Below are 14,908 nucleotides of genomic sequence, written 5' to 3' on the forward strand. Positions count from 1 at the left end.
TCGGATTAAATTTTTTAATTTGTTTTTCTATTTTAGCTTGAGCATTGGCCATATCATAGCGCCCATAATCTGAACTGATACCACCTCTACTGGGCGGAATACTTATTTTGTCCTCATTACTGGACAGATCAGCCCGTCGGAATTGTTTTTGAACAAGTAAACCATCATAGCTTAAAAAACCAAATGGTACACTTGAGTTCTGTCCTGGATCTCCTAAACCAACCTGTTTTGAAGGTTTTAAATTTTCCATTCTTGTATTTTTGTCCTTCGAACTTCCTTCTAGAGCATTCATTAATTTTCTATGAATAACATCCAATTCATGTCGTAATTTATTACACTGTTCTTCTAACGGGGGCGTTCTCTTCTTTTCCTCAAAATAACGCTTTTTCCATAAATCTCTAGCTGTAAATGCAAAAATAAGTAAAATACATTAATTTACAATACTTTGTGTTCAAAAATACATTGATACAATGTCTTAATACTCGACATTTGTTAAAATATCTTGCATTCTCTTAGTATTTTTTTCTTCATTTGCTCCATTCTCTTATGTGTTTGCGTTCTAATACACTAATGTAGTACCATTGGTATCACTTAAATTAAATTTACTGATCAATTAGGTTGTTCTGCGGATTGACAATTTTCATATAAATTCAGAAATATTTGGTTTTTTAATAATAAATAATGAAATTAATAATTGTGATTTCCGTAAATACTGCAGACAAATAATGTCATCGAAATTTAAGCAGAATCTCAAGTGACCTTGGGAAAGGAAAGCAAATCTACATGGACAAAGATATTTAAAAGGAATAAATATACAAAATTTGATTTAAAAATTGTTATTTCTACATGTAAGGCCTAGATCTCACATGGTGAAATTAAAATGTACTGGCTTGATAAAATTCTGACCATTTGCACATGGTACAAATAATTTTAGAATATTTTTTGGTCTTGAATGGTAGACTTCAAACTTTTTTTTGTTTCTTAAATGTCTACAATCTTATCAAATGTATTGTCACAGGTATAAATGAACTGTACTGAAGTGTTATATTTCACATAATAGTATTTTTTCTGAACTTTCAACAACTAAAATTTAAAGGTGTTTCCACTTCATCAGGCATATCAAATGTGTTTTTAAATCTGTATTAATAATACTACAAATACTGTTAACAAAACATAAGGATATTATTTTAAAACAATCTTTTGGTTGCTGTATTTTTAAAGTTACATATATCACATATATCCTTTTTATTCATAAAACAAACAAAGATTTTCTTATTGAATTATGCAGTGATGGATAGCAACGCAAATAACTTTCATTACCAATAAGAAAATTAATAATTCATTAAGTATTAATTGGCAATTAAACTTGAGATTTCGATCAATACATTTTATTTACTTAAACTAATTGGACTATTGACTAATGTCTAAATTTGACCAAACATGACGATCTTCAAAAACCCAAGACTTTGAACAAATTTTCTTTGTTCTTTCTAGTTCTTTTTCATGTACACATTAAGAAAACACAGCCTCAATTTCATTTACATTTCAAATATGATTGATTTCTATAAAGATGCTTTAAAAAATAAAAAAATGTTTTTAGTTATTTTAAATTCTGTCTAAACATTTTTTTTTATTATGTAATGATAAAATAATGACAAAAACATTTGATAAAGAAAAAGTTCTAATACTTGAACTTTATACTAGATGTCAATTTTGATAATACCAGTACATACCAAACTCATTACTAGGTATATAAATTTTCAAATATTAATGTAATTTCAATTCAAACAAGTTGATACTTGGAACAATCTTAAAGCAAGGATATCAGGTTAAGATCTGACAAATGAATTTCAGAACTAACTTTTCTATATAGATTGAAGAAGATATTTTTCATAAAACTTCAATGAAATTTCAATGAGTTTAAATACTTTAAAAATATACCTGACTTAAATATATTCCAATTATACTTTTGATTATAGCAGTTGACAGCATATCATTTCTAAACATTTAAGTATGGTATATTTGAGACAATTAATGGAAACCTAACAATTTCTTTTGTTAACTAAAAATATTCAAAGCTTCAATGATATAAATCTTACTTATAAATGCAATATATGTCTTAGTAGATAAGTAGACTTTTCTTATTAATCTTAAAAGACAAGAGTCTAATATACTTGGAGGGGGTTTCTAAATCATACGTCCTTTCTACCTTCAAACAAAAACTGATTAAAACACTTGAAGAAAACCCATATGGAGGTTGTAGGGTCTTTTTCCAAGTTATACCTTCCGATATACTTATGCACAAATCAAATGATATTAAGCATTGTATAAAACCGTGTCTAAGCTAGACAGCTTAATGCACAATTTATTCAATACAGATATATCAAAAGGCTTCAAAAATCCAATAAAATGGATCATATTTGTTTGTCTGTCTGCTATAGAATTTCAATAATTGTAGAAAGTTAGATCAATAAATATATTTAAATAAATAAAGTTCATTTTATATCATGCTCATGACAAAAATCAGGTTAATTAACAATCACTCTGATGTTAAATGGTATTTCTATAAATCAATGTTGATAAAATGGTTTTATTTATTTTGGTTATAAGTCTGTTAAAAAGTACAGAAAGACAATGTATTATATTGTTATCCCTAAAGTACAAGTCTTAAAACAACAAGTAAAAAATAAATTAGAAAGAAAATTAATGTTTAATTTCAGATTTTGTCAGTTCAGGATATATACTGAAGAATTTCAAGCCTGCCGATTACTTGAATGTTTATTTTAGCTTAAGAATCAATATTGACAATACATGATCGTCCATAGATCATACTCAGTGAATGTCAATACTAATGTGAAATAACATTTCGTCTTTTTTTCACAGGGGTAAAAAGAACTCTTCATTAAATGTCATCCCTGTTTCTGATGGCCGTCTGCCAAATTAAATAGAAGAAATTTTTCAATTCAATTGAAAATGCACGGAGACATATATACATAAGAAGACCAATATATCAGAAAGGAAAGGATTGAAATCTAATGCATTATTGATTCATATCATACAGGATGTTATTATCTGTAATCCCTTAAAACGGATTCCTCAATATATAGATGGTCATTAACAAATAATCCTAGATACCTAACGGTCATACATCAATGATAATGGACTAAATCAAAACAGTTCAGTCTGAATTTTACCCATTTAATGAAATCTAAATCACCTCCATGTTAAAAATTAGTACAGATAAATTTTACTTCAAATCCCTGTCAAGAGATTTATACGACATGCCAAACAATAAAAAGACGAGTGCAAACTTTTTACACAAAGCGGCTCGTTTTTAATTCATGTTCATACAAGAGCTCTTCAGCTAGAGACGTAGAATTTATAACTTGTGTCACTGTGATTCTACTCTTTTATATATGCCTCAAGAAGTCACTTAAATTAGATCTTAAAAGGTTAAAGCATGCTTTTATATATTTTCAAAGGATTTGTTAACTTGAAAATGGATTTATGGTTCGAATATAGAATCATATACATTTACCAATTAAATCTGTTTGAATACTTTTATCTAAATAACAGAATAAATACATAAATATTGACGGACTAAGTATTTTTCAATTGTATACATAGATACACCCCTACACTGATGATTTTAATACTAATGAATCTTGCATGAAATAAATGATAGGTACTTATATGTTATATAAGTTCAAGTGCAGTTTTTGAATTATTCGTTAATGAAATTTCTTTAAACTCCATCTTTTTCTATGCTGCACTTAATTGGTTGATGGAAAATCTTTAATATATAGCAGTTAAGGTGGTTATATAGCAGTTTGAAAAACACTAATTTTGATTGTTGAGAAGCTTAATATTCCCTTAACAACACAATGTAATTAAAATGTTTAGCTTATTTTACAGAGTTATCTCCCTGTAGTGTTAGGTACCACCTTAATTGCACCAAAGACATATATTTGTCACTGATTACACTTCATTAAATATATATATAAGTATACATTATATATATTATACATTATTAATGATGCATTTTCACTTAACTGTTAAGTAATACACCACAAGAGGTATCCTCATTAAAAATTAATTTATCAACAATACCTATGTGTAATTAACAGTAATGTATATACTAATACTAATGGCTCATTAACCAAATTCTGGAAGTCCTCAATATTCATAATAGATTGAAAAGCATGATAAAAATTTGAGGAGATTAAGTTTTGGTCTTTAACTAACAGTAAAGTCATATTTACAAACAGGGTAAAAGACTGTTGTTCTTGAAAAATATCTGTGGCCCTTGATTTCACGGAAAAGGCTTATATCAGCATAGTTGCTTTATTGAAAAGGCACCAAAAAAACCCATAAAGACAAAAAGTATCATTTACAGAGTTTCTAATACAACTTAACTAATAAAAGATGCATGCTATATTTTTATATAAATTGTCTCTCTTGATAAGTTAGTTAAATAATGGTTCTTACTTCCTTTGACAAGTAACTTTCAGATTGATTTGTTTATTGTTTGGCCACTTTGGTTTATGCCAAACAATTGCATATATTTTCATTTTATTAAATGATATGAGCAAATAAGCCCTTATACGGATTAATCAGCATGTGCAATACTAAAAACGTTCCACTGTCGATATAAATCAAGATTTAATATTGCTCTTAGAACAGGGCCAATACTGAAAAAAAACAGGGCCAATACAGAAAAAAGCAGGAAAAAAGCCGTATTAGCCTAGGGCTAATACAGGACGTTCACTTCCGGTTTTCAATTTTCTTACGCCATTACTTAACTTTGGAAGTATCATTATGCATAAAAACATTTGTATAATATTTTTTAAATTAAAGTCATAAAATAAACAGGTTAAATGATGTGCAATGTTTTGTAATGTCTTAAAGTTTTGAAACAGAAAAAAAAGGGCCAATACAGAAAAAAAGCGGGAAAAAAGCTGTATTGGCCCATTGGCTATTACGGGACGTTCAATACCGGTTTTTAATTCTCTTATAATCATTTAATAAAAGTGTTATGAACTGGCTGTTTCTGTATTGGCACTGGTATAGATTATCGGTCAGCTGTTTTGGCCCTGGACCCTACGGGTCTCGAGGCCAATACAGCAAACCTTAAATCTATACCAGTGCCAATACAGAAACAGCCAGTTAATAACACTATAGTCTTGAACTGATCAACATAAAAAAGTGATGAGATATTCCTCCAAAAAAAAAACCTCCATATTGTTCTTGTAAAAATTCAGACAGAAACCATGTTTGTTAAATTTTGATATTTAACATATGGTTAAATTTTGATATTTAACATATGGTTAAATTTTGATATTTAACATATGATATCAAAGTAGGTTCTAAACTCACCATGGTTGCGTCTATTTTGTGTTTTATTCTGCATTAATTTAGCTTTTTTCACTAATTCCTCACGCTGTCTTTCTATAGCTCTTCTGGCCTCCCTGGCAGCTTCCAATTCTTGTAATAATCTTTTTTCTGACAAATAAAAAGAAAACGATATCTGAATGTACAACGTCAACGGTAATGGTTTTTTTACAAAAATTTCCTTTACCATTTTCTGCCCTTGCAATAGTGCTGTGTGTCACTAACAAGTCCCAAAGTCCATACAGGATATACTGTCATTCAAAACCACACTGTGCATTCATTATAATATGTTTTAAAGCAAAAACATGGCTCCAAATTCAATAATAAGTAAAAATTTCCTAAGCAACTACAATCTTAATATAACAGTAACAGAATAAATCTTTTAGATAACAAGCCTGTTGTGACAAACTATTGTTTGTATGGAAAACAACAAAACTTTTATTTTAAACAATAAAACTCTTTCATATCATTAGCATTCCTGCACTTCCTAACAGCAGAATAATTCACAATCCCTTAACATTGTTTGCGTTTTCATTGCATCTGATTGCTATTTTTTTCAATAGTTTGAACTAATGTCAAATGTGTCTTGTTTTGCCATCAATTAAAGCAGGATCACATATGTTAAAGAGTTGTTGTAGCCATGAATATAATGAATCCACAGCATTATTAGAAACACTACTACAATACTTACTTCATTAAAAAAGGTCTTTTTAAGGACAAATGTACAATAAAATGAACAATAAAATAAAATAAATAAAATTATCAAGTCAGACAACAAACTACAAAAGTTTTCCAAGTTACAAAATCTTTTAAGTGTTGTAGTTTTTTCCTTAACCATTTGCACCATGTGATCCAAAAGAAACAATTTCATTTAAGGCAATAATGCATTTTTATTTTTAAACAATCAGTATAGAATTCAAAGAAAAGGTCCACGTACAAACTTTCATATATATTAATATAAAGGAAAAGTGAATATAAGAAGTATGAATTATTTTATTTCAATGATTCAATAAAGGTAAAAATCCTATTACCCCATTCTGTTTTCTGTCCCTAAATGCTATTTTAGAACGAAAATAAATCATCAAGAATACTTTGAATTAGTTTTTCTACATATGCAATGCAACATATTATGCAATGCCACTTTTGAAAGTCAGTAATTGGACATCCACTTCCATGTTTCTAAAATATTTCAATGTTTAATTTTTGATCATTTTTACTAGTACATGTATTGCATTAGTATAAGACTAAAGCTACTGTGTTTAAAGAGTTGCCACGGTCAATTTGATATTTGTGGTTGCAAAAATTGATTTTTACACCAGATTGCCCTTTAATCTGCATTTATAACTGTTAGATCATGGCAGCAACTCTTCAAACACAATACTATGAGTTCTCAATTCATATAACAGAAGAATAATGCCACCATTGCCAGAAAACTATCTATAACAATTGTGCCAACCAAATCACCAGTGAGGTCTCACCCTCCTCTGGATCTTTCTTCCTATTACTTTGTTTTTTCTTAAAGCTAGGTTTTTTCTTAATAACAGTTTTTTCTTTTTCTTTAACCGGTTCTGGTTCCGGTTCTGGTTCTGGTTCGGGTTCGGGTTCCTTAGGTGGTTCTGGTACTAGAAAATACATGTACTGTTGGATGGTTTCATGTAAAACTTTACCTCTGCTGAAAAATCTTGGGTACCATAGAAATAATTGTTAAACAACTTATCATGTTTATCCTTTTAAATCAAAAAATCTTGGGTACCATGGAAATAATTGTTTAACAACTTATCATGTTTATCCTTTTAAATCTGTGTTTATCATATTACCTTAATAACTCAGGCCAATACCATCTATCTCTTCTTATCCTTAAGAAGTAATAACTCAGGCCCTCTCCAAAATCTATCTTTTCTTATCCTGAAGACCTAATAACTCAGGCCCTCTCCAAAATCTATCTTTTCTTATCCTGTAGACCGGATTTTTTTGTAAAAAAAACCCCTAAATTAAATCATGTCACAAGTCCCATACAAAGCACCTTGTTGATTACATCTTTTTAGATATTTTGATATCTATAGCAGATCTTTGGTAAACTGGGTAACAACTTTTCTAGACTCTGAGCAATTTCAAGTTTCACTTATGTACATAAAGATATTTGTCGATTGTTGTACACAGTATTCAATGAGACAGCCCAATGAGCAAGCTGCTCTTGAAGAAAACATATGACAAGAAAGGCGGAATCTCTGTTACAAAAACTGGCAGTCTACTAACTCAACTTACTTTCAGCTTGTTTCTGTTCCTTTGTAAGATTTTGTGATCCAGAATCCAGATCCTGGTCAGTTGAGGCTACATTCATTGGAGGAGGGGACGGGAATCTATTCAGATCCTGAAAAAATACAAAGTACAAATAATATATCTGTCTGCAGGATATGACATGCTTACTAATTCATAAATTTTCATTTATATTTTTAAAAATTTACTCTAGGAAAATGTTTCAAGAACTGAAGACTAAAAAAGTTAATGATTGTGTATATAAAGGACAAATAATAATTACTTACACAATTATTTTTCTAAAACTTATCATGATAAGAATAGAGCACATCTTCTTATGAGCAAAACAAAACATTTTAGTGTATTCAAACATACTCTTCAACAAACAAATCTGAATGCAATTGTACTTATTTCTTTCAGTACATGTCTATTGTAATTGTGTTATAGTACAAAAACAAGGTCATTTGGTAAGTTAAACATTTAAAGTTTGTTAACATAGTGATAGATTTGTCGAAATAACACTAGAGGGGATGTTACTCTACATTCATCTACAAACTATTAATACATGCATTTAAATCGTTATTTCAATAAGTTACTGTATTTGTTTGTTATTTTCTAATACATAAATTTTACATACTGCAAATGAGGTTTGATTGGTTAGATAGAATAGAAAAATATAGTATTCTTTTGTGAGGTTATTTCTGTAGAAACTTACTAATTTGATAAGAATCTGCCTATATTCTATACATTCTTATTTTAGTTTGATAATTTCGGAGTACATGTATACGTTCAATAATCATTCCAGTTGTAAAATCGGAACATTTACAAAAAGCTAATAAATGGATTAAAAAAATTCCAACAAACTTTTGAATGTTTGAAAGCAAGTGCTCTCCCTTCATACTACCGGTATTCAATATTCTAATTAATAATCTGATGTAAAATTTCCTCAACCCTTGACATTCATATTCACAAAATAAAAATATTCAGCCAGTCCGATTCAGTAAAAGAAATTATTTGGCAAGAGAAAACATTAACCAGGGAATTTATAAACCACTGGCCTTCTTAGAATTAATACTTATATAAACCACTCGCCTGCTAAGAATTAATACTTATATAAACCACTGGCCTGCTAAGAATTAGTCTGTTGCTGAACAAACAGTATAACTAAGAAAACTTTATTTCATCTTGTATACAGTATAATGTTTCAATGATTGTACAAGACTTATGAAGTTTATGACAGATATTTTAGTAAAAACATGCTGTGAATATCATAATTATGTAATGTTTGGTTTAGTAAACTTGTGTGTCAGTAATTTCACACCTTTATTTGTCAGTTCATGGGTATCACTATGAGATTGTCAGTATTGTCAGTGGAGTTACATAGTTCATGTGTATCATTAAGGTTTTGTCAGTATTCACACGTCTTACAGACAGCTTCCGTTGATTGGACTTTCGGCGATGTATCACAGGTCTTCCTCCTTGATTTTGCACAGGGAAGCTACTTTTGTGTATATTTTTTCCTTTTTGGTTTTTAGTATCAGCAACTCTTGAATAAGTCCTGTCCTGATTTTTCTGTTGTTTTCTTAAGAGATACTGTTTCTGATCAGATTCCGAGCTGGGTGAGGATGGTATAACACTGTCTTCGGTCTCCTGTCTAGGATATGATCTAGTACTGGATCTAGTCTGTTGCACACTTCTATCAGTGCCAGAGGGTTGATACTGCCTATTTGTATCGTCTGAATGTCTATACTCCACGCCATCTTTAACAAATGTTTTAGATACTTTTCCAGTTGTGTAACTATGACTTTCTTCATGACCATCATTGTTTCTTTCATTGTTCTGCTTTGCTTCATATCTCTGGTCACTATATTCTCTTTCATTCTGTCTATGAGATGCTGGATTATTACTACCTTCATGTCTTTCCTTTTGGTTCCCCTGTCTGTATGTATTATTATTTTGAGGAAAATTAATTGCAGGCGCATTGGTATTTCTTGGAGAATTTGAACTGTCTTCCTTGCTGTACAACTCACTATCAGAAATTGGCTCATTAAGGTTTGGGTCAGGTCTTAGTGCAACTTGTACAAATTTATCTGATGGAACGGCTACACTGCCCTTTAGCCGTCTTTGGTCATATTCATTTGATGTCTGATCCCTGTTACTATATGCCCTTTTCTGGTCATCAGTTTGTCCATAATCCCTTGTCTGATCATTATTTGGACCATATTCTCTTGTCTGATCATTAGTATGCCCATAAGCCCTTGTCTGATCATTAGGTTGTCTTGACTTATCATCGGTTTGATGATATGCTCTTGTATCTTTATCAGTTTGCCTGTGTGACTTTGCCTGATCATCACTTTGTCGATCTGTCCCTTTCTGATCATCCCTTTGTTCATATGTCCTTTCCTCACTATCAGTTTGTCTGTGTGACCGTACCTGGTCATCATTTTGTCGATATGTCCCTGCCTGGTCATCCCTTTGTTCATATGTCCTTTCGTCTCTGTCAGTCTGTCTGTGTGACCGTGCCTGGTCATCATTTTGTCTATATGACCTTGTCTGATCATCCCTTTCTCCTTGAGGACCTAACTTCTGATCAACTTGATAAACAGTACCCTGGTCATAATCTCCATGTACCCCTCGTTTTGTCCAATCGGGATCCATTGGAGTCAAATGTGTGCTTCTAGCACCCTACAGTCATACAAAATTATTGTTTTATTTACTAGCGCTAGAAATATATATTCACTTGTTGAAATGCTAAGAAGGTCCTTAAAAATCTTAACCAAGTAGCTTTGTATGATGCAATTTGTTCTATAAGTCAATTTATTTAAGAGAAATAAGAATCATCATACACTCTTTACATCTTTACTTGTAAAAACAATTACTTAGCTTGAATAAATAATGCTGTATACAACAATAATGTAGAAATCTTAACAAGGGAGATAATTTCAAAAAAATGTTGTTTATGCATTTGTAATTAATTCAGCATGGCAGGTAGTGATGAAACATTTATTTTCATTAAAAGCATTTCAAAATGTTAGGCAAAGCTAAAAGAATATAAAATATATCATGGGAAAATGAGTCTTATGCAATTTATTGTATTTACAAAATATATGTATATCAAAATTCCAAAAGCATTAATTGTATCCAATTTAAAAGTAATGACCTATTTGTATCTTGAATATGTATTTTTAGTTATAACCCAACACCTATGGTACAATGAAAATATATTAAAGAACCAAAATTGTTGAAAAGAGAAGGTATGGCATCGCTGTATACAATTCACCTTTTTAATGGTACAATTAAGCACTGGGTTAGAATGTAATCGCGAGAATTTTCTTATCAAAGTTCTACTATGAAACAAGAAAATTGATTAGAAATTAGTTTTAACTTTTAAAATTAGATGGCTTTGCCTTATATCAGGTAGAAAACATTATTACAACGAACAATTAAATTTTAATGAATATATTGTTAGTATTAACGGGCTTCCATATTTTTTTCGCTATTTTCAACTTTTTAATTGGTGAATAACTAATCAATCATTCAATTATTATATCCCATCTTCTTTCAAAAAAACAATATTAAAATTTGTTATCAGTTAAATTAAATGTTTGGCATCACTGACACTAAAATTATTAAAGTCTTTATTGGAAAGGACTGATTAATTATTAAACTGGTGACAAATCACCAATATTATCTAATCAATGAGGGGAAATATTAATGGAGGAAAATGCAGCCAAAGTGTTATAATTGCCCGCCACTAGCGATACAGATCAAAGTAAAACCAATATCAAACTTCTTGGCGTATGTTTAATTGACCAATTTTCTCTTATGATCAATATCTTATTACTTTTGATATATTCATTCCCTGTATGTAAGGTTTGAATGTATCCCAGTTACAATGTCAATGCTTGTATGTAAAAATATCTAACAGATCCAAAAAGCTTCCTGACACTAAAAATCAATTAAATTATGAAAGGCTTTGAATGTCTAATCTTGTCTTTTTTCCCCGTACTGTTCTAATTCAATGAGCATACAGACAAGTTTTTTTTTAGATCATTATGTGCAACATAAACAAATATTACAAGTTGCTAATGGACACATTCATTTAAAGTTTGATGGAATTTAATGTTTATCTACTGTTTTCCCTGATATAATTGTTATTAAACATGCAGAAATTCGTTGAAAATAAAAATTAAACGCTATCTGTTATATGAAACTTTGATGGTATTAAGCAGGAAATCGTTGTTTACGCTATCGGCTAATTGCTTAAAAGCATGAAAATTAAAATAGTCATACAAAATTAATTAACACTCAAAACATCCTAGCATAGAAAATTATACAAAATCAACAAAAATTGTATTCTAATATATAAATTTATAATTAAAACTGCTATGAAGCATGCAATAAGGTTGCTAAAGAAGCAAGTTTTGGTAAGATATCTATGTTTGCATTAAAATCAGCACACTGCATGGGAAGAGTTATCTCCCATAGAGGAGTTATCTCCCATAGGAAGAGTTATCTCCCATTACCTTTCTCATTCTTCCTTGTAATTGTCTCTAAAAGTATAGCAATGACAATTTCTTTTTTGAAAAGTTTTAAAAATTACGTTTGTTTTCGAATCAGGAATATGAAGGTTGTTATCCATTTGTTTAATGTGTTTGAGCTTTTGATTTTACCATTTGATTAGGGACTCTCTGTTTTGAAATTTCCTTGGAGTTCAGTATTTTTGTGATTTTTCTTTTTTTGGTGCCATATTCTGATCAATCATTTATCTGATTTCTATGTTAAAAGTTTCATGATGTTTCCAGTGTTATAATAAAAGTGCTAAAGTCTATGAGGTCAAGGAAAATTTGTCTATTTTTCAACCAAACAAAACATTCAGTGAATGAAAGAAAGAGCCTCAACAAATATTTTCTTTAATTTTATGTAGTATAATATAGCATTCAAACGTAGGAAATGCTAAATAGTTAAAATTTAAAGCAAATCTTCAATTGCATTGACTTGATCTTGAATGATGTCTCACTCTGATATCATTGATGATGAATACCAACAATTTTACCATACATAAATATCTTTAGGAATTGTTGGAGTAAAGTATAATATCAGTGTACAAGATTTAAATTCAAAGACATATTTTAATGCAGGTTAAAAGTACATTATTCAATACACATACAATTCAATATAAACAAATTCTGTACCGTTTTGAAATCAACACAACATAATAATACAAAGTGAAAGTACAAGAGAACCGAATAAAAACATTGTAAGAGAAGTTTACATATCTATTCTATCTATTGATAAAAACCCTTAAATTCAAACCCATTCAAGATTAAAAACATCCAAAAAGGCACCAATAAAAAATTTGAATAGTTTAAATGCACTTGTTTACATGTAAACATTGAAACAGTTTTGAATAAGATGTAGATGTCGTTTTTGTGTATGTCAAATGATCTATAATTATCTACGTCTTCATAATATTATCTACGCCTTTTAAGATTACCCGACATCTCATCTCAGTTATTCAATGTATTTAGTCAAAAGAAACTACATGTCATTTACATATCCTTTTTAAAACTCTGAAAAGTCTACACGAGGGAGATTGAGATCCAACTATAGCTGATAATTATGGTTTTATATTTATCCAGGTCTGAGGAATGTTACTACATGTATTTGCCTTTTTGTACATAACTGATTTTAGCTGATATAAAAGAGAAGATGTGGTGTGATTGCCAATGAAACCACTCTACACAAGAAACCAATTGACACACAAATTAACAGCTTTAGTTCACTGTAGGCCTTGAACAATTAGCTTTCTATAAATGTCCATTAAAAAAGATTTTGATAGGTCCTTCTGTTGGAAATTGTCCATTGCATAGTGACATTTAAGGACCTCAGACTTTCTCTACTTCCATTCCTGGCTTGATGATATATCATAATTTTGAATACTTACTTCATCTGAACCTGATAATTTTTCTCTAGCCATCTTTTCCCTTTCTTCTTCTCTGCGTCTTCTCTCATCTTCCTCTCTTTGACGTTCCTCTTCTTCCCTCCTCCTTCTATCTTCCTCTTCCCTGCGTCTGCGCTCATCTTCGTCTCTATTCTTCCTTTCCCATTCTTCTCTCTCTTGATCTTCCCTAAGTCTGCGTTGACGATCGCTGTCATCCAGATCACCATTCATGCGATCACCGTTGAGCCGATTCTCTAGTTCTTTCTGCCGACTTTCGTTGTACTCATTCTTCCTCCTATATAGATACATCCTATTATGAAGATTATTAGTCTTTGTATTATTTTGTGCATGAGCTAACACAATAGTGATAAACTGCCATATGCCTGTCAGAGTGTCAGTACAGTCTCTTAAATATAACTGTTTCCTCCAATAGTTAAATGTAAATTAATTATTTAGAACATTAGTCTAGAACTGATAAGAAAGAAGGATTTTTTTTTTATTTAACTGAGGTATCAATTATCATAAAAATACATATTCACATGTAATACTGTAAACAATATGCTGGCTGAGAATGGAGACCAAATATGTAGCTTATATGACCTCTAGCCAGGGAATTTAAAATGTGAATAGTCAATACATGTACATTTGTACTACAATTTCTATCAAGTGACATCAAATTCTTGAATCTTTACTCAAATGTCAGAAACAGTGATATTCAACAGACTGTATTAACACTATATTGTTGGTAACTAAAATACAGTATATTAATGATAGGAACCATTTAACTTTCAAGACTTTTTTTAATTTTTTTATTGAATTTGAATCTTTCATGCATGATTAAAATCATGTCAAGATATTGCAGAAATGTATTAATTCATACCAAATGTTCAAAATACTGGACATTTGTCCTTTGGCATATGAACAATGACTATGAGGAAAAGACAATCAATTTGCACCACCAAATGTTCTCAATGTGAAATTTTTTAAATAATATTTTAAAAGGGCTACCTCAATATACTGTATAATATCTGCAATCTGTAATATTTATATTCAAGCTTGTCACTACTATGTTATTGAATGTTATTTTTGCCACTATTTTTGCATTTTCATTGAAATCATGTTATTACAACTTAATTTACTTCAACAACACTTTTTAGAAATGTAATTATATAGGAGAAATCGGTGACATACAATAAGATCTATGTATTGGCTTCAATTCATTCTACATGATTACACAATTCAAATAATAAAACATATTATGTGTTCAACAGGAAATATATACTGTGTAAATATAGATTCTTCTGTGTTCACTAGTCT

General features: G+C 30.1%; 1 protein-coding gene across 7 annotated transcripts in view; it reads right to left on the reverse strand.

Moving 5' to 3' along the window:
* Positions 1-14,908, reverse strand: part of LOC134722735 (trichohyalin-like) — a 59,759-nt gene that overhangs the window by 8,243 nt on the left and 36,608 nt on the right. For 3 of the 7 annotated variants that reach the window (XM_063586367.1, XM_063586393.1, XM_063586360.1), the window contains exons 7-12: positions 13,595-13,901; positions 12,174-12,200; positions 9,076-10,332; positions 7,657-7,762; positions 5,377-5,502; positions 224-402 (exon numbers count right to left, since the gene is read on the reverse strand). In XM_063586367.1, coding sequence (XP_063442437.1) covers positions 224-402; positions 5,377-5,502; positions 7,657-7,762; positions 9,076-10,332; positions 12,174-12,200; positions 13,595-13,901 — 2,002 coding nt within the window. Of the gene's footprint in view, positions 1-223; positions 403-5,376; positions 5,503-6,422; positions 7,014-7,656; positions 7,763-9,075; positions 10,333-12,173; positions 12,201-13,594; positions 13,902-14,908 lie in introns of those variants that run through there. The other 4 variants (XM_063586400.1, XM_063586374.1, XM_063586380.1 and 1 more) reach the window with 3 other exon arrangements.

Source organism: Mytilus trossulus, chromosome 1 (assembly GCF_036588685.1).
Source record: "Mytilus trossulus isolate FHL-02 chromosome 1, PNRI_Mtr1.1.1.hap1, whole genome shotgun sequence".
Classification (NCBI taxonomy): Eukaryota; Metazoa; Mollusca; class Bivalvia; order Mytilida; family Mytilidae; genus Mytilus; species Mytilus trossulus.